This window comes from Vespa mandarinia, chromosome 20, assembly GCF_050613455.1.
Source record: "Vespa mandarinia isolate Hongniang chromosome 20, ASM5061345v1, whole genome shotgun sequence".
Lineage (NCBI taxonomy): Eukaryota > Metazoa > Arthropoda > Insecta > Hymenoptera > Vespidae > Vespa > Vespa mandarinia.
In genome coordinates, this window is record NC_140829.1 from 1046628 (window position 1) to 1065000 (window position 18373).

At 26.4% G+C, this 18373-nt stretch overlaps 6 protein-coding genes across 11 annotated transcripts in view; 3 read left to right on the forward strand and 3 right to left on the reverse strand.

Annotated features, from left to right (window-relative positions):
- Positions 1-920: 920 nt before the first annotated feature.
- H (transcriptional corepressor hairless) lies at positions 921-4161 on the reverse strand. The gene is made up of 3 exons (XM_035881348.2): positions 2789-4161; positions 1911-2714; positions 921-1820 (listed from the first exon to the last, which is right to left on the reverse strand). The coding sequence occupies exons 1-3, from the start codon at positions 3129-3131 to the stop codon at positions 1786-1788; spliced, it is 1182 nt and encodes a 393-aa protein (XP_035737241.1). The 5' UTR covers positions 3132-4161; the 3' UTR covers positions 921-1785.
- Positions 4162-4476: 315 nt separating this feature from the next.
- LOC118448286 (uncharacterized) lies at positions 4477-5881 on the forward strand. Its single transcript, XM_085663112.1, has 5 exons — positions 4477-4759; positions 4828-5096; positions 5228-5389; positions 5486-5567; positions 5647-5881. Exons 1-5 carry the CDS (start codon positions 4616-4618, stop codon positions 5845-5847), a joined length of 858 nt encoding a protein of 285 aa, XP_085519238.1. The 5' UTR covers positions 4477-4615; the 3' UTR covers positions 5848-5881.
- Positions 5882-6268: 387 nt separating this feature from the next.
- On the reverse strand, positions 6269-7608 carry LOC118448287 (MAD2L1-binding protein). The gene is made up of 2 exons (XM_035881352.2): positions 7027-7608; positions 6269-6903 (listed from the first exon to the last, which is right to left on the reverse strand). Exons 1-2 carry the CDS (start codon positions 7443-7445, stop codon positions 6540-6542), a joined length of 783 nt encoding a protein of 260 aa, XP_035737245.1. The 5' UTR covers positions 7446-7608; the 3' UTR covers positions 6269-6539.
- Hat1 (histone acetyltransferase 1) lies at positions 7122-10314 on the forward strand. Of its 3 annotated transcripts, none has more exons than XM_085663111.1 (7): positions 7122-7315; positions 8428-8580; positions 8697-8959; positions 9118-9274; positions 9354-9568; positions 9682-9833; positions 9908-10314. In XM_085663111.1, the coding sequence occupies exons 2-7, from the start codon at positions 8432-8434 to the stop codon at positions 10199-10201; spliced, it is 1230 nt and encodes a 409-aa protein (XP_085519237.1). In that variant the 5' UTR covers positions 7122-7315; positions 8428-8431; the 3' UTR covers positions 10202-10314. The 3 variants fall into 3 exon arrangements, with proteins under 3 accessions (XP_085519237.1, XP_085519236.1, XP_035737179.2); XM_085663110.1 differs by lacking the exon at positions 7122-7315 and adding an exon at positions 7889-8046; XM_035881286.2 differs by lacking the exon at positions 7122-7315 and adding an exon at positions 8053-8294.
- A 985-nt stretch (positions 10315-11299) lies between these two features.
- Positions 11300-13289, forward strand: LOC146872339 (S-methyl-5'-thioadenosine phosphorylase). The gene is made up of 6 exons (XM_085663134.1): positions 11300-11502; positions 11895-12055; positions 12129-12349; positions 12414-12616; positions 12704-12913; positions 13001-13289. The coding sequence occupies exons 1-6, from the start codon at positions 11344-11346 to the stop codon at positions 13043-13045; spliced, it is 999 nt and encodes a 332-aa protein (XP_085519260.1). The 5' UTR covers positions 11300-11343; the 3' UTR covers positions 13046-13289.
- Positions 13290-14820: 1531 nt separating this feature from the next.
- Positions 14821-18373, reverse strand: part of Vha44 (V-type proton ATPase subunit Vha44) — an 8691-nt gene continuing 5138 nt past the window's right edge. For all 4 annotated transcript variants that reach the window (XM_035881343.2, XM_035881340.2, XM_085663133.1 and 1 more), the window contains 6 exons: positions 15992-16178; positions 15760-15858; positions 15462-15670; positions 15237-15381; positions 15014-15149; positions 14821-14937 (listed from right to left, as the gene is read on the reverse strand). In XM_035881343.2, the coding sequence (XP_035737236.1) occupies positions 14842-14937; positions 15014-15149; positions 15237-15381; positions 15462-15670; positions 15760-15858; positions 15992-16178 (872 nt within the window). In that variant the 3' untranslated portion in view covers positions 14821-14841. The remainder of the gene's footprint in view (positions 14938-15013; positions 15150-15236; positions 15382-15461; positions 15671-15759; positions 15859-15991; positions 16179-18373) is intronic.

Below are 18373 nucleotides of genomic sequence, written 5' to 3' on the forward strand. Positions count from 1 at the left end.
AGTATTAAAAATAACAGAAGATCGTATAAAGATGTCCTCTTTGAGAAGATTGCGACACAATATCCTAACTAACGTATGCAAAATTATCACTCTATCATGAACACCACGAAACACGAACGTTGATCGAATGATATCAAGAGAACTTAACATTTTATAGATTAATATCGACTACACAAGCGCCATTTATTTAGTCTTCGTTTTTCTGCTCGTTCATTGGTCGCTTTGCATATAATGGAAAACATAGGAAACAATTAAGTACAAGTGTCGCCATCTAACGTATTTTTAAGCAGTCAATAATTGTAGCGCTAAGTTTAAATTGTTTCAACAAGTAATCATTTGTTATAATATAATCTTCGATGTAATTTTATTATTTGTATTATACAGTTTATAATTTCATTTAAATTTTATCTTACAGAAATCAGTAAATAGTCTTATATAAAATAATACTCATTTAATTAATTTATGAAATATTTATATTTACGAAATTAGTCTTTCTATACACTTCCTTACGCGCAGTCACATATTTCTTCTTCACTTGTATTGTTAAAAGGTATATGTAAAAAGATAATTAAAATTACTCGCTAAGACGCAAAGCTTATGCGAGATTGCCTTTTTTGTGAAAATGTTTGGTAATGCGCCTGACTAACAATAAATAGAATGACGAACGTGTCGATTTGATGCGAATACGTAACACAGAATTATATTCATATGTACATACATAATAATAATAATAGCACTAGCAGTTGCGGTTGTAATAGTCTAGTAATTTTAGCAATAATAGTAATAGTTGTAATTATAATAATAATAATAATAATAATAATAATAATAATAATAATAATAATAATAATAATTAATAATAATAATAATAATAATAATAATAATAATAATAATAATAATAATAATAATAAAATTATAATAATAATAATAGAAATAACATAAGTGCTTTATAATAATAATGAAAATAATAATACACTTTCATGGATATTTATAATTTAATTTCATGAAATTTAGATAGTTATGTAAGGCACACCCTATGGTCTTTATCAAGTGATTTTGTCTTGTCATCAATGTATAAATAAATGTATACGGTTGTAATACACGACTAACTTAATTGATGTATATTATACTATCTGTGAGAATTATTAATATGCTAACTATAGGCAATAATCTGTTCTGTACATAATCCTATCTTTTTACTAATCTTTTAAGATGGGTAATCGTACTTTTTAATAATAATAATAATAATAAAATAATAATAATAAAGATAATAATAACATTAATAAGAACAACAAGATAATGCATATACACAGGGTGAGAGCATGCTTCTTTCTACATAATATGAAAATCATGTGCAGTACCGTCAAATACAAAAAAGAGAATAGACTTTGTTTCTTAATATTAAATTGTCTCTACACTCATATATCGTTTATATAATCAGAAGATCATGTCATATTCTCTTTATTTTCAAAAACATCGATTATATCGTAAAAAAACATTGTCCAACGATTTTATACGTTTCTAGTAATTTTGTTAAATTCAACTAAAAATACTACTCATGATATAATTTGGTAATAATCTAAAATAGCTATGCCAATGTTGACAGTTTATGCATTTGTATGTACAAGTATAACATCCAGATGGTATCCTTCTGGTTGCACATCCCTACTTACTATGATATTATTGTTTATGGATAAAAAAATACTAATATATCGCATTGTTGTTGCAGGGGCAGTGTTTTCATAGTTTTGTCCATTGATAAGGCACCAATTTATGGGATCCTGAGATTCAACCGGCATGTTTTGATAGATTTAGAGGCATATCTAAATAATAATGAACATAGAATTATTTTTTTAATTATACGTTCTAATAAGTTTAATTTATCAATACAAAAATATATTTAAAAAACATACCTGAAGGAGGAGTAAGCGTTTGTTCTCTGTAGTCTTTGTAATGATGTACAGGTGGTGATGGAGGATGAGGTGGTGGTGGGGCGTACAATGGCAAAGGGGGTGGGTAATGAACAGGTGATGGATAATGCATCCATAATGGAGCTCTATATGGTCCAGGAGGCAACATTGGAACACCATAGAGTGAATGATGCACAGTTGCATTGGTAGATCCAATATAAGGGTCCATTCGCACTCTCGGATAAGAGTTACTCGTTGAGTATTTCACAGGTTGCCTGTCATCTGGTTTCAACAAATTTCTTAAAAATCCTGGCTCAGGATTTGGTTTATCTTCTCCCAAAATACTAGTTATACTGTATGAAGATAACTGCTTTGGAGAAGGCGTAGAAGTACTGGTTATATTAACAGGCTGAGGAGTAGCACGCCTTTTTGATGCTTGATCCTCCAATGAAACTCTTTCTAGTTCCCTTAAAATACGTTTGCGAGGTGAAACAACATTAGGATCAAGGAGACGTGCTAATTTATCAACTATCAGACTTAAAGCTTTCCCAGATGATGTATCGTTCACTTTACGGCCTGGTTTTATATGAGATACTGAGGACTCTGGAATAAGCATTAAGGATGTGGGATCATGTGGACGACGACGTTTACGTGCTACCAAACGAGGATGCGCACAAAGCCGGGTTTTTGGATTTCTATGGTAATAAAAATTGAACTCTGTGGATATCCTGCGCCTGGGATTAGCTTGCTTCCAGCAGTGGTCTCTTTGCCAAGGGCTTGATTGAATCGAAGAATTATCATCAGAAACTGAAAATATATAATATTTTTAATTTATTCCTTCATTTGTATTTGTTTAAAGATATTATTCCTTTTAAACATACCGCTAAGAGAAGTGGTACTCTCTTGCCTGTTGGGTATAGTGCTTGCGGGTGGCCAGAATGTCTTTTTTGGAACAGGAAACCATGTTGTTCGTTCTCCATCTCTACGATGTGACAGCTCCAATATAAATTTTCCATCTTTAAAAAATTTTAATCTTCCTCCAGGAGTTGGCAAAAGATTACTATCAATACGTGGTTCAGTATGCTGTGTTGGTTGGGGACTTGTATTTTTACCATTGGTATTGGCAAGGGTTGGGTGCAATGTAGGAGGATCACGCGAGCACATCTCTGTCGTGCCCCTCACGTGACCTGTGTGAGCATGACATTCTGCTGACTTTTCACGCATGCTGATACTTTACCGGTATCCATTTTCCTCCACTTGACCTCCCATTCCTTAACCTCTGGATAACAGGTCTTATAAAATTATAGAATCTATGTGAGGTCTTCTTTTTGAATATTATATTTAAGAGCCAGACGTAGATAAATCTTGCTAAAGTATTCTTGTCATATCATTTGCCAGAAACATGTTTCTTAAATGAACTTTAAAGAACATCTGTCAGTGACAGAGATAGAATATAAAGTTTGTTATATACGATCATCAAGTCAAACACAATTTGGAATATTGATCTTGTAGAAGTGTCTTGTAGATTAGATTATTATATTAAAAGCTTGTGGAAGATGCATCAATGGTTGACAGGTAGTTTACATTGAAGACAAGCAAGCTTAAGACAGTGCCTGACAAGAAGTGATTATGAAAGCAGCATTCCTGTAGTATTCAATCAATCAGAAATACATTTTTTTTATAATCTGTAGTAGGTTGTAAAACGAAGATTTTGCATCTATAAAATCATTGTGGTAATATCGAATTACGATGCGGGCTATCATCGATACTCCAATAATGTTTTGTAGAAAATTTTAAAAGGAATCTGGTATACATAAGTGGCAGCCGCCAGATTCCCACCCACCCACGCACTGCCGCCTTTTGTAACGAGCCCTATTTCGTCTCCGAGTAGAGCCACATTGCAACGATATATCCTTAAATGCAAACAAATTGATTTTCTTCTTACGATTGGGACTACGGCTCAACTTGGCTTTCTAAACGCGAGATTTTCATGGACCAAACACGGGGACGGCACTTTGTAATGGAAAACACGTTTCGGCCGACACATGTGTTTCACTTCACCCACAAAAGATTCACGTGTTTGCGATAACCGGCCTTATTCGTTCGAGGATTCTTTGTAACGTGCACACACCGCCGTTTTTCTCATGATTTTTGATCTTTCAATGTAAAAAAACAAGAAATTCTCGCCTTCGTGTACTCTTCTCATCGACAACACTGTGGCGGTTCGCGGTCCGCGCGTTCCTCCGTTTCTTAGTTCAACTCCCACAATCAGTCTATGGAACTTCGGATATATAGAGTTATCATGAACTTGTTATATTAAGCCTTACGGAAATTCAATTATAAAAAAAAATATAAGATGTACGATAGTATTAAATAATAGTAACTTGTACACTCTTCTCCTATATATTCGTACCGTAGTATTCGATTTTCTTATAATCGTATTCGTTACACACTTCACGAATTATAAAGTATAATATCTACCCGTCTGTTTAACAAATCAAATATGGATTCATCTATGCGCGCATTAGTTCCATTGATAGATCGTTAACCAATCGGAACGCGCGAATTTTGAGAAATCAAAAAGTGGCGCTTAAATTTATATTTAATCTCTAATAGTGAAAAAGAAATTTTTGTAAAGTCGAAATGAAAAGGATTTTCTGACATACGTCGTTCGTCTTTTATTTTCATGTTATCGAGATACGAAAGAAATGCAATTAGTTGAAGAATATAAAGAATTCGTCGAGCGAGATTCAAAGGAGATTTCGATTTTATGGAAAATCATACAAATATTTTGTTATTTTTTAAGTGCAATATCCGGCTATTGTTCTTCTATTATATTCTATATTTTCTGGGTATATGTTCACATAAAATTGTTTATTTTAAAATTTTATATTTATAAATATTTTTTTAACATTTAAAGGAGGATATTTTTGGTGGAAGTTGTCCTCTCTGGGCAGGTGTATATGCTCATTCTACAGCGACAGTAATTAATTCTAATAATGATTATGAATCAAATGAAACTATTGTAATAACAAATTTTAAAAATTGGTTAAGTTACATTGTTGTTAGATATGATAGTGAAACAAATTGTGAAATTTATTTTTTTACGAGCTTACTTTCTTGTACATTTGGTATTATATGGATTGCAATGTTTTCTGTATGTGGCAAAGGTGGATATAATAATAGAATGCAAGTATTTACATTTTCATACTTATTAAGATATATAAATATTAAAATTTAATTTATGGATGCATTATCTTAATATTTATATTTTTACTTATATTAACAATTTAATGAGTTAATTCTTTTGTTTTAATTAGCATTCATTCTCCATGGAGAATCATTGTTCCAGCCTTACTTTTCAATTTTGCATTTTCAATACTTACTTTATATGCAACATATGAGTTGCAAGCAGGATATGCAAAATTTAGATTCGATATACAAAAGGTTTTTTCAGAGCTAACAAAACGCAATGAAATAACGTATGAGATATAAGTATATCGTAAAATACTCAACATATTTAAACATATTTATTTTTTAGTATTTTAATAGATATAAACTCTACCCATGTTTTTTAGGATCTGCAGTATTTTACAAAGTTATGTGGAAATGTATGGTGTTCATGGATATAATATATGTAATGTATTTTTTATACTGCAGGTAAGTTTAACATTGAGAAAATTTATATTTAATAGATATATAAGAGTATAGTATTAAAAATAATATTTATTTATATTAGATTTTAGCATGGACCATGGCTTGGAGTTGGATTTTTAACTTAATGTTATTAGTGATACGTATTCTATTAGTTACTGACTTTCATATTTTAAAAGTTAGTGTTTATGAAATTCCATACAACTCTATTATACCATCTTCAGAAAATGATAAAGATAACATAAAAACAGAGCCTTCTGAAAATGAAAAAAAGAAAAAAAACTAACATATACTTATAAAATACATATATATACATACACACATACATGTATATATATATATATATATATATATATATATACATATGAAAGATAAATTATGCACATGTAATCTTATTTTTCTGATTAATACAATTTTGTATTATAGTAGAATAATATAATGTTATTAACACATGTTTTAGTTTATGTATTTTTTGTATTAATGTTAATAAGAGAATATTATAAATCTTATAAAAATTAAAAATGTGAAGGTTCTTTTAAACATATAAAAATACAACCACATTTATAAAATATTATTTTTATAAACAGTAAATATAAAGGTATAAAAAAGATGTGAACTAGACTAAATTCACAAATTCTTATTAAAAAATGAATTTACTACTATTTTATATAAATATTTCTTTCATAATAGTCAATGTTAAAGTACTAAATACTTATATAAACAGTAGTCAACATATATGTGATATGATTATTATTAGCTTATCGATAAACGAGATGAAAAAAAAAATATTTATAAAAATATTATTTATAATGCATTTGTGAGAATTTTATCACGTATTATGTTTTCTGTAAAAATGATTAAAAGTAAGTAAAATTATTTGAATAAAATTCAACTTAAATGAACAAGAGTATGAAATTTATATGATAAAAATATAAAATTAGACTATAAATACTTTTCATCCTTATTACAAATTTAAAGTTATCTAACATATTTGAATCCTTTAATTACTTCCCTAGATTGATACCATAGAAAAGGTGCTTGTACAATTTGTTCGTTGGACTGTTTCTCGCATTGCATAGTCGAGTCATTTTTACAAGGATTGGTAAGTTCATGATATACTTTGACTAAATTTCTACAATTACAATCTATATCAAGTTGATTATTATATAGCAACTTGATTCTAAAAGTTTGTGATGTCTGTATTGAAGGTATATAATGTGGTTTTGGTAGAAAGAAATTAGATATACTATTATTATGACTTTTTTGTAATAAAAGAAATGTGTTTGTAGGTCCTAAAGGTAAAGTCATAGCATCTTGAAATTCTGTACATTCCATCATTGATCTATAAATAAAATTAAAAATAAAAATAAAAATTGCAACTCTGATAATCAGAACTATATAGTTAAAGTAATGATAAAAGTCATATTGATTAGTTACATAACAAAATTATTTATAAACCATTTACCTCATTAGATTAAGAAGGGGTTTCTGTGAAGAATGTTTACACTCTATATGACACAAACTATCAAGAATATGTGTTGGTAATTCCAATGTAATTTGTAGCTTTGGTGATATTATCGTTGGACCAACAATGATTAAAATTTCCTTAACTTCGCAATCTTTAAGAAGTAATTCGGAAGATAAGTGATCAGACACATTTGTTAAGGAATTTAATAATGTTTTGATGAATGATGAATTTCTGTCCGATTTTTTAGTCCTGGCTTGTAAGTGCACTAAGGAATCATATGTAAACGGTATTTGTTGTTTTTGGTATAATACATATTTTATAAATTCGATAATAAGTTTTGTGCACGAATCACTAGTCAGATGTTCATCCAATATTACATTGATATCTGTTTCACATTTTCGAATATTTGAAAACATCTTAAATGAATTAACATAACAAAAAAATTAATGTAGCATATATTTATCAATTAGATTAATCCACAAGTAAAAATTATATATAGTAACAGATATAAACAAACATTATTATAAGCTTAAATATAAAAAAAAAACAGAAATAAACTATCGAACATCGTTTTGCTTGAACAACCATTGATTATATTCACGATCATAGATAGCGAAATTCGTATATATATTATTAAAACGATAGCAATCGAAAATTATTCTTTTGATTGAAATATAATCATATTTACAAATTTTATTATACATTTATATATAAGAAGGAATTATAAAAATTATTAATAATAAAGCAACATATAAAGGTATAAGACTTAAACGTTATTATACTGTTTCGAAATTAGTCTTTAAAGATTTCCAACTTTGAATTTTCAACGGTTGGTGTATTTACTAGTTTATTTTCAAAAAGATATGTTTACAGAAAGGATAATAGAAAAAGGAATATAGTCGTTTCATTTTTGGCGCGAAGTTGTTTTGTAACTATTTTAATTGTATTTAAGGAAAAAGTAAACAAAAGAAAGAGACATTGTATTTAGTTGAAAAAAGAATTTTAACGATCCGTGTGGTAAGTGATAAAACTGGGTCGTTCATTTTTTAATGACAATAGAAAAGGATTGGATCGTTGTGAAATAATTATTGTTATATTCTCAATTTAAAGTTTGAAATATCAATATAAAATATTGTTTTTATTTTTTTCTTTGTTTATATATATTCAAATATCTACGCCGCAATAAATTGTTTCGTGACAGTTGTGTTCTATGATTTTTTTGTCACTCGTGGTATTATAACCTATATACAAAGATTTTTTTAAAGGTTGGGTTATTTTTAATATTTTGATATGAAAATAATTAATATTAAAAATTATACAATGATTTAAATTTTTTATCCAATTATGCAAGAATTATTTACGTTTTGCAACTTTCTTACGTCTTCTCTTTTATTCCAGTAACATGGAAGATCCAATTTCAGCGCATTTGAAAAATTTAGTGGTCAGTAGTAATGAATGTTTGGAGTTGAAATTAATACGTGATATTAACGATTTAGAAGATGATAGAACTTCGTTTAAACCAGAAATGTCTCATCAAATATTCGGAGATAGGTGCATATTGTTTAATTAAGAATTTATAAGTTATTTTATAATTCCTTTGTTATTGTCTTATTAAAGTTATTGTTAAGTTTAATAATTATATAACAGATATATTTTTTCTTTATTAGTGAAACTATATTTGGTTATCGGGATTTAAAAGTGAAGCTGTATTACTCAGCAGGTTCATTAGAAACTTATTTGGGTATGACTTATTCTGAGAAAGTAAACAAGCTTACTTATGAGGGAGTTGAAGCTGATGAAGTATTATCAAAAGTTGCGGAAAAACTTACACCTAATATCCATACTAATCTAGATCCCTTTGTTGAATCTCTTAAAAAGGATAGAACATTCAGACCTTATGGAGAACTACTTTATTCTTTTTCAGTAAATGGTAATATTGTACAACTTTTCTTTTTTTGATTTCCAATCATTTTTACAAAATTCACCCTTTTGTATTTATGTATTTAATATGTTATTATAAAAATAAAATATATTAAATTATAATATATATATATAATATTTCTTCTATTAATTTTATTTTGATTTTAGATAATGATTGTACAAGACAATTCGAAGTTTATAAAGCAGATATGACATGTAAAGGCTTTAGAGAATATCACCAACGTCTTCAAACATTTGTTTTATGGTATATAGATGCTGCTAATTTCATAGATATTGATGATGATCAATGGCATTATTTTAATATGTAAGCATAAATTTAATATATTATTAAAAATAATAATTTGTATAGCATAATAAATAACTAATTTTAATACATGAAATAGGTTTGAGAAATATAAATCATCATCTGGATATACTCAGTATGGAACAATTGGTTTTGCCACTGTTTATCAGTATTATGCATATCCTCATCATACTAGACCACGTATCGCTCAAGTATTAATTTTACCTTTGTTTCAAAATATGGGTCTTGGTACTCACTTACTGCGTGGTATTTATCGTGAGTATATAGGTAGAAATGAAGTCAAAGATATAACAGGTAATTTGATTTCAATGTCTCTTAAAATTCATTTAATAAAAACATTAATTTAATTGAATTACTTAATTAATAATATTATTTAATAAATTCTAATTTTTGTTATACTTTTGTAGTAGAAGATCCATCTGTTGGTTTTCAACGAATAAGAGATTACGTAGACGCAATGAATTGTAGTAAATTACCTAGTTTTTCACGAGAATGTTTACTTCAAGGTTTCAATAAAACAATGGTTATTGAAGCTAGGGAAAAGCATAAAATCAATAAGGTATATTTTTGTAATTGTATCATTCGTCTATTATTTTTTTTATATTATACATTAATTCATTTTTACTTTTATAGAAACAAGCACGTAGAGTATACGAAATTTTACGTCTGCGTGTAACAGATATTTCAAACGAGCAAGAATATCGTGATTACAGATTAGATGTTAAGAAAAGACTGAATATTCCTTATAAACGGGAACAAAATGATATCAAAAAATTAGAATTAGTTTTGAAAAACCTGAATAAACGTTCGAATATTACATTACCTGCACCAGAGCAACGTATGAAAATACTTGAGAAATCATACCGTGTTTTGGAAGAAGATTATAAGAAGGTCGTTAAACGTTTAGAAGATGAAACTGAGTTATGAATTGGATTCAAATATTGTTTCATATTATATAAGTACATTTTTTATAATTATAAAATAGATATCGTTTATAAGATAATGTATATATACGTAATATAACGTGTTTTTTTAATATATTTATTATATATATTTTTTCCAACAAATTTTTTTCATCTAACATACCATTCTTAAATTCTTACCATTGATGTATTTATACAATTATGTTATATTTTTTTTTTATTCTCGATTTCATGATATTAAATTATTTTTAAAATCTGTACATATATACATATATAAGCTCACGTGTATTACTTAATACTGTAAGCTGCTGACAAAATATAAGAATTAAAAAATAATTATATTATTAAAAAATTAATGTTTCAAATTTCATAAATCAGATTTTATACGGTCCTCTTTTCTAAACAGCATATATGAGATATTTTTTTATAGTTTAAGAAATATATAACATTCGAATAATTGTCTTATATTTATTAATAACATTTATATATATTTTATTAATAATCAAATCTTATTAAATATATTTCAAATTATATTACATTTCTTATATTATATTTTTACTATATAAATATATTGATAAAAGTAAGATCAGATAAATATAATCATAATGTACGTCATTTTTATATATTGGCTATCATATCGCAAATATGATATGTAAATATTTTACATTTACAATATTTAAAAGATTTGCGACATGCTTATTCGAATTAAATCCCTCCCATCCTATATGCGATCGAGATAAATTTCCATGGAGATTTTAATGGATTTTAGGACTAACTTCTCTTACAGGAAATCTAGGTGTTTTTATGACAATTTCCTCCGTATAAAAAATAAATAAAAAAAATAGATTTCTTTTTTTTTTTCTTTTTAACAAAATTTTATTACTTTATTGATTACTTCTATTGGCTAGCTTCTCTTACAGAGAATCTAGGTGTTTCTATGACAATTTCCTCCATATAAAAAGATAAATAAAGAAAATAGATTTCTTTTTTCCTTTTTCTTTTTAACAAGATTTTATTACTTTATTGTTTGCTTCGATATGAAATTATTATACAAAAATAAATTTAATATCACATTTTCTGTGTAGATTTATTGTATATCTATTGCATGTCACATGACATGCACATTGTACGTTCTAATAATAACTTATGAGTTTCTACTTCCTATTACTTACTTCCTATAGACACTTGCTTTCTGTAAAATTATCTAATTATCACGGTTCTATATATGGATTATTTTCTGAAATTGTATTAGTACACAAAAAAATTTTCTGTTCCCATTTTAAAATGTCGAAGTATCAAGTTAAGGTAAGGATCACACAATTATTTTTTACACGTCACGAAGGGAATAAATAAACCACCTGTTTTACATTTAATTGTAATATTAAAACGTGTAAATCTTTTCTATTACATTTGCTTTTTATAATTATATGAATCGTCTCATATGTTTCGTAATTACGCTGGATAAATCAATTGCATGAATAAAAAGCATCTTATTAACAAGCACATTTCATCAATAGTAAAAGTAATCTCATTGTAAATTTCTTTCTTATCGGTAGAACGAATATATTTCAAATATAGCCAACATATGTGTTGTTTAAATAATATATATGATGTAATTAAATATTAATTTAGATACCTTAAAACATATTTTGTATAAATAGGATATTAATCAAATACGATTATATTATATCTCATAGATAGGCATTATTGGAGGATCAGGACTCGATGATCCAAATAAACCAATATTTAGTTGTCATTTTGAAACTAAACGTGAAGATGCAACAAATGAATTTGGAGTACCATCGAGTAACCTATATCATGGAACTATTTCTGGAGTAGATGTAATTTTATTATCTAGGTAATCTTTTATTTCTCTTTATCGAATTATTATTTGTATATTGATTTTATACTTTTATAATTTCTTAATATAGACATGGATCAGATCATAGTATAAATCCAAGTAATATAAATTATCGTGCAAATATTGAAGCTTTAAAAATTGCTGGATGTACTCATATTCTTGCATCATCTGCTTGTGGTTCATTAACAGAATCTATATGCAGGGGACAATTAGTTATACCAGATAGTTTTCTGGATAGAACAGTTAAGAGACATGGTACTTTCTTTGATGGCACTTCTAATAAATATTCAGGTAAGATAAATTTTATATGCAATTTTTAATTTTTACATCATTCTATTAACGAATAAAATTATAGGTGTATGCCACATGCCAATGGAACCAGCATTTGATCCGCATACTTCAAAGATTTTATTACAGGCTGCAAAAGATCTTTGCTTAGAAGTAAGAGAAGGTGCAACAATAGTAGCAATTGAAGGACCACGATTTTCTTCTAAAGCTGAAAGCAATGCATTTCGCCTTTGGGGTGGACATTTAATTAATATGACTATTTGTCCAGAAGTATGTTAAATTCTTTCTACTTCCTATATCATTTATATATTATTAATTGCATAATTTTTATTTTACTTTATTCATGTATATAACTAGGTCTGTTTAGCAAAAGAAGCAGGCTTATTGTATGCAGTTATAGCAATGGCAACAGATTATGATTGCTGGAAAGAGTGTGAAGAAAATGTAAATGCAGGTGATGTTTTAGAAGTATTTCAACAAAACGTTACTAAAGTAACAGATTTGTTTATAAGAGCAATAGAATTAATAGGGCTAAAAAATTGGGATCAAGATATTAATAATTTGCAGGTAAAATAATATTTATGAAATTACATTTATTGTCTTACCTTTTTTATTTTAATCTTGCAGATGAATATAAAAACTTATTAATTTCAGGAACTCATTAAAAGCAGTAATGTATCACGTAATGCTTCATGTTAAAAAAACAGATTGATCAAATGGATTCAATTTTTTAAAGAAGTTATGCTAACAAAATATATTTTATAATTGAAAATATTCATTTCTTTAAGTATTAATATTTATTTATATTTGACCCAAGAGTTTAATGATATCCATAGAACACATTTTTTTATCTTTAATAAATATGTTAATGATTAAACTGAAACTTGTTATTTATTATAACACATCTATTTGTATTATCAATAAATATTAAGTAACTATTCAATGATGTTTATAGCAAGATTTATGTTTCTTTCTTATTCATATGAATTATTCTCTTTATTTAAAGATTGAACAAGTATTGTCATCATTTTAATTAAAACATTGACGTATCGATATATTCGTGGTATCTTATAATAATGCAATCAATTATTTTTAAATTGATACTAGACAAATACTGAAATAGGCATAATGAACAAATGTTGTTTAAATGAAAAGTTCTGTTCTAATATTATATATTCTTACACTGTTGTCACAAAACAAGTTTTCTATAATAAAAATTATAAAAAATGTTCTTGCTTTTACTGTCCAGAGTATTTCCTGCATAAATCAAATACAAATAAAACACTGGATAGTAATAATTCAAACATTTTATATATATATTCTTTTCACAAAAATATACTATATTCCCTTGTTTTATATATTGCTCTACATTTTTAAGCTATAAAGAAGCAATATTTAATACTGTACTGTTTAAACATGTTATTTTATATATCTGCATTTTTTTATGGTATTAGAATTCTTATAAGTGATAACAGTGAAATGCCATAGTTGCATTATACTTACAGTAATATTGTGCAACGTTATTTCTTAATAAATATGTACCAAAACACTTTTTTAAGTATTTAGTATCATATACGAACAGTATTATATTTCTGGTCATTTTTGACAAAAACATAATTTTAACGTATTGCCCAGAATCCAGGCTTTAATAAGCATACAGCCTTCTTATTATATGCATGTATTTTCACGCACGCTCACGTGTGTATAATGCGTACATATTTAACAATTATATTATTGGCATTTAAAGTGACAAAGTATAATCACTTTAAAGGTAGAACAAGATAACGCACAAATAATAATATGCATAAATATTCTAATGCCTACTTTTCCTGAGTGAATTAAGATCATATTGTGTTTGATTCTACAGGCAAGATTTAAAAACAAATAAAGTGATGCACAGCAACACTCTTTCTATTATAATAAATAATATAATTTCTTTACCTGTTGAAATATCATACAGAAGTTGTATGTAAAATTATGCATTTCGTAGATACACAAAAAATAATCATATTGCAAGTGAGCATATGATTAACAAATATTTAATTTTATAAACGGTAATTTTATTTCATTATCTTCTTTACTATTGCAACAAGTTATGTAAATCCAATCTTTGGCAAAGTAGGAAGAAAAGAGTATATGTAATGAAAATTAATATTTCTAAATAAAATATGTACACACTAATATTTAACTTCTTATACAAATTTGTTACGCAATTCATGTTAAATTTTATGTGCATTTTCGAATATTATGAGTTGCTATAAAAATAGTGATTTCTGATGAATAATTATACAATTACATTTTCTGGAATAAATTGTTACAATTATATGGTAACCAAAAATAAGAATGCAATGGCGTTTCTATAAATGCAAAGAAAATTCTATCTTTGACATAAAGATAAAATATTGATTCGTATGCATTTATAAATAATAATAGTCGCCTGAAAAAGTGAAAAGGTAATTGAAATATAAAGGAAGGATTTTTACAAGTGTGAATTATTACACCTTGCTATCGACCATATCCACATTAATCTTATAATACACATAAGGAAAATAATCGCTTTGTCCAAATCCTAATCCAGGTATATCCACACTCTATAACAATAAATTGATATAATAATACCTAATTTGTCTATTAAATTTTATCTCATAATAAAATTAAAATCCTTACATCTTGGTTCTGTCCTGATGCTGTAGCAGAAGAATCCAAATGAGCATACAATTGATTTAAGACATCACGTAATCGTTTCATACTTTTTTTGTGTGGATGCAGTAAAATTGCTTGGAAATTAACTGGTAAACCATACCTATTTGATAACAATATAGCAATATATATATATATATTTATAATATATATTTATAATATATTTTTGTTGAAAAAGAAAATATATTACCTAAGAACAGATTCTACGAATACACGCAGAGCTTTAACATGAATCCAAGCACAGAAACATTCACTAAAGTTTACTTTTAACCAACGTACTAGTGATCCAAATTGTTTTTTCTTATCAGTTACCAGTTTTGTAATCTCATTTTTACCTGTATTATGCATATATATATTTTTATATTTATAATTAAACTATATTTATATAAAATTTATAGTCTCATACAAAATATACCTGCAGCAAGTTCTTCTTCGTTATATGTGAAATCGCGTACAATGAACTTTTTCTCACGGGCATGCAATTTAAATTCTTCAATAACTTTTTTGAACAATGTAATTGTAAATAATCCATATTCTGAGTCTTCAGTTATAAGCTGTGAACTACGTGGCACAATCATTTTTGTTAATTTTTCATACCCACTGTACCATTCATGAAAGCTAGACCTTAAAAATATAGTAACCAGGTGTAATATAGCATGAAGACAAATACGAAATGTTAATTTCATGTATGTAGTAAATGAAATAATACATACTTTGGTACAATTACAAGTAACGTTGATAAATATTCACTGTCTAAAATAAAATGCTCCTTCTTCACTAAATCTGCTAGATTTCTTGTTAACAAACTTCCTCTGTACAAAAATTTCGTTATTATTACTACTACTCTTTTTCTATATTTTATTTATTACTATTACTATAAGATATATTCGTAAATGAAACATAAACATAAAAAATTTTTAATGAACTATATAACAGAAAACTTACGTTTGTTTTTTCTCAAGATTTTGTAGGCTGCCTTTCAAGTTATTATATGTTGTTGATTTGGTTTTAAGATCTGCATCTATTTGCCCCACTTGTTTGCTAATTATATCCGCGATATTTCTTAAGGATTGTTTGATTGGATATTTTGCCATATCCCACTGGAATCGAGTTATATACGAAGGTAGATCACCTAACAAATTTTCAATATTAATATAACTATATCTAAAATTCAAAATTATGTAATGTTAAGATTTAAATTTTTAAACAAAGCTTTATCAATGTCTAATTTCAATGGTGTTACTTGATGTTATTTACTATACTAATAATTTATAAAACTCAACACTTGAGACTTATAAGAAGCTCTGTTGAAAGGTGTTAATATATTGAGATTATATGTCACATTGTAACTAAAGAGTAACAGTATAAATGAGACAAACAGAGAAAGATTTTGTTTTGGTATCATACAAATTTCTCTGATTCTAGTACGCTCCTTATATATTATTCAGAATAGCAGGCAGTACCTAAACTGAATATATCGTGCAAACATTAATGTGTAGGTGCATATACAATTTATTCAAGCTTTTTATATATATGATTTATTAAATAATTAGAAATTATATCAATACTACTGCATTCAATTTTTATTGATGCACCTAGTGATATAGATTAAAATAATATAGTGTAAATATAATTGTATTTTTGTTTTATTATAAAGACTTTGTTAATTATATTATATTAAATTATAAGTTGCATTTTTTATTTAAAATATATGCTGTATGCAATATTTAATATAGTGTATGATAAAATTATAGAATAGTAAATATGAAAACTTCTATCTAGGATCACATTAGCTTTCATTTATAATTAGATTTAATTTTATGTAATTTTAAGTATAAAACCTTTTATATATTTTTATTAGATTTTTTTTAAACCAGTACATAGATACTTGGATATAATTGCATGATAAAAAAATAGTAAGAAATATAATAAATAGACTTAATTTTAGTGAAACTTTCATCATTTTTTCCTAGTATAATCTGCATAATTATATGCGATTGCAATTGCTGAGATTTTTTTATTAACCTTCCCCAACCATTCACCACGCACACGCATACAATGGTTAACACAAATTATTAATACCTATGCTAATGATAAATTACAATGATTTCATTAATAATAGTGCCATAATAAAATAAGCCAAGCAGCTGAGATGATAAAGCATTTCATGCTAACTGAATATGAAAATAGTAATAAGAAATCTTAGTATTATTTGCTTGTTAACTAATAAATTATCATCCAAAAGTAACAAAAATTCAGTTTATTTATATTAATACTGTGTAGTAGTGTAATCAAATTGTAAACATGCAACACAGCAATTTCTTGTAATTCATGTACCGATCGATAAACATATTTTAAATTTCATTATTTATGTTGGTGCTATATCTTGTATTGCTGTTAGAAATTCTTGTATGTATTCTTATTTATGCTGTATTGTACAGTAAAGCAACATATGCAAAAAACAGATATTATCGAATTGTATCAATATATATATAGAATGTGATGCAGATTTTATATGATTATAACTTTTTTATGTATAAGAAAATGCATTATTATAAAAAGTGAAATTTAAATAATAGAATTGTTTAATATGAATGAAGAATGAATCTGTTAATGAAAATAAAGTAATTATTGCAACCAAAATAAATAATACAAAATTCTTGAATGAGTATTACTATTAATTTATGTATGATTGAAGATATTATTGGACACAAAATTTTTTTGCTATATATAATATTTTATACGAAATGAAAATTATATTTTTTATAATATTATAATTATGTAAGAGATTTACGTTCGAAAATGGAAGATAAATAAAATAAATAAAAACAGGAAATTTATGTTTATAATACCAAGATTAAATAGACTAAATAAGGAAAAGAAGCAAAGAAGGAAAATAGTAGTAATGAAACATGTGCATTATGCAATCAGACAAGTTCTAATTCAAATATAAATCTGTGGCATCTGGAACAATCAATCGAACATATTACATTTTGTTAAAATGAAGTATTCAGACACAACCAGTACACAGGACGCAGGAGTAAGAAGGACTAACCAAGATCAAAATATATATTGGCATATTTACCAATATAAATATTTTATCAAGTAGGTGCACGCATTTTATATTTAAAATGTGCTATAATATAGGCAAATCTCTTTGCATTCCTTCAGGTTTTTAATTTTTTTTTCTTTTTTTTTTTTCTTTTTTATATTCAATGACTTATAAATTTTCAAATAATTTATATTTAATTAAGTTTTAAAATACTTTGGAAGTATGTAAATTAATGTGAAAATTCTTCACAGCTATAGCTTAAATTCAATAGTATA

Coding starts and splice junctions, on each gene's coding strand:
- LOC146872339 (XM_085663134.1), top strand. CDS start 11,344: ATGAGTTTCTACTTCCTATTACTTACTTCCTATAGACACTTGCTTTCT. Junction 12,350..12,413: donor CACTTCTAATAAATATTCAG/GTAAGATAAATT, acceptor ATAAAATTATAG/GTGTATGCCACATGCCAATG. Junction 12,914..13,000: donor AAGATATTAATAATTTGCAG/GTAAAATAATAT, acceptor TATTAATTTCAG/GAACTCATTAAAAGCAGTAA.
- LOC118448287 (XM_035881352.2), bottom strand. CDS start 7,445: ATGTTTTCAAATATTCGAAAATGTGAAACAGATATCAATGTAATATTG. Junction 6,904..7,026: donor CCCCTTCTTAATCTAATGAG/GTAAATGGTTTA, acceptor TTTTATTTATAG/ATCAATGATGGAATGTACAG.
- H (XM_035881348.2), bottom strand. CDS start 3,131: ATGCGTGAAAAGTCAGCAGAATGTCATGCTCACACAGGTCACGTGAGG. Junction 2,715..2,788: donor GAGTACCACTTCTCTTAGCG/GTATGTTTAAAA, acceptor ATATATTTTCAG/TTTCTGATGATAATTCTTCG. Junction 1,821..1,910: donor AACGCTTACTCCTCCTTCAG/GTATGTTTTTTA, acceptor ATTATTATTTAG/ATATGCCTCTAAATCTATCA.
- LOC118448286 (XM_085663112.1), top strand. CDS start 4,616: ATGCAATTAGTTGAAGAATATAAAGAATTCGTCGAGCGAGATTCAAAG. Junction 5,097..5,227: donor GGTGGATATAATAATAGAAT/GCAAGTATTTAC, acceptor TGTTTTAATTAG/CATTCATTCTCCATGGAGAA. Junction 5,568..5,646: donor ATGTATTTTTTATACTGCAG/GTAAGTTTAACA, acceptor TATTTATATTAG/ATTTTAGCATGGACCATGGC.
- Hat1 (XM_085663111.1), top strand. CDS start 8,432: ATGGAAGATCCAATTTCAGCGCATTTGAAAAATTTAGTGGTCAGTAGT. Junction 9,275..9,353: donor CAATGGCATTATTTTAATAT/GTAAGCATAAAT, acceptor TACATGAAATAG/GTTTGAGAAATATAAATCAT. Junction 9,569..9,681: donor TGAAGTCAAAGATATAACAG/GTAATTTGATTT, acceptor ATACTTTTGTAG/TAGAAGATCCATCTGTTGGT.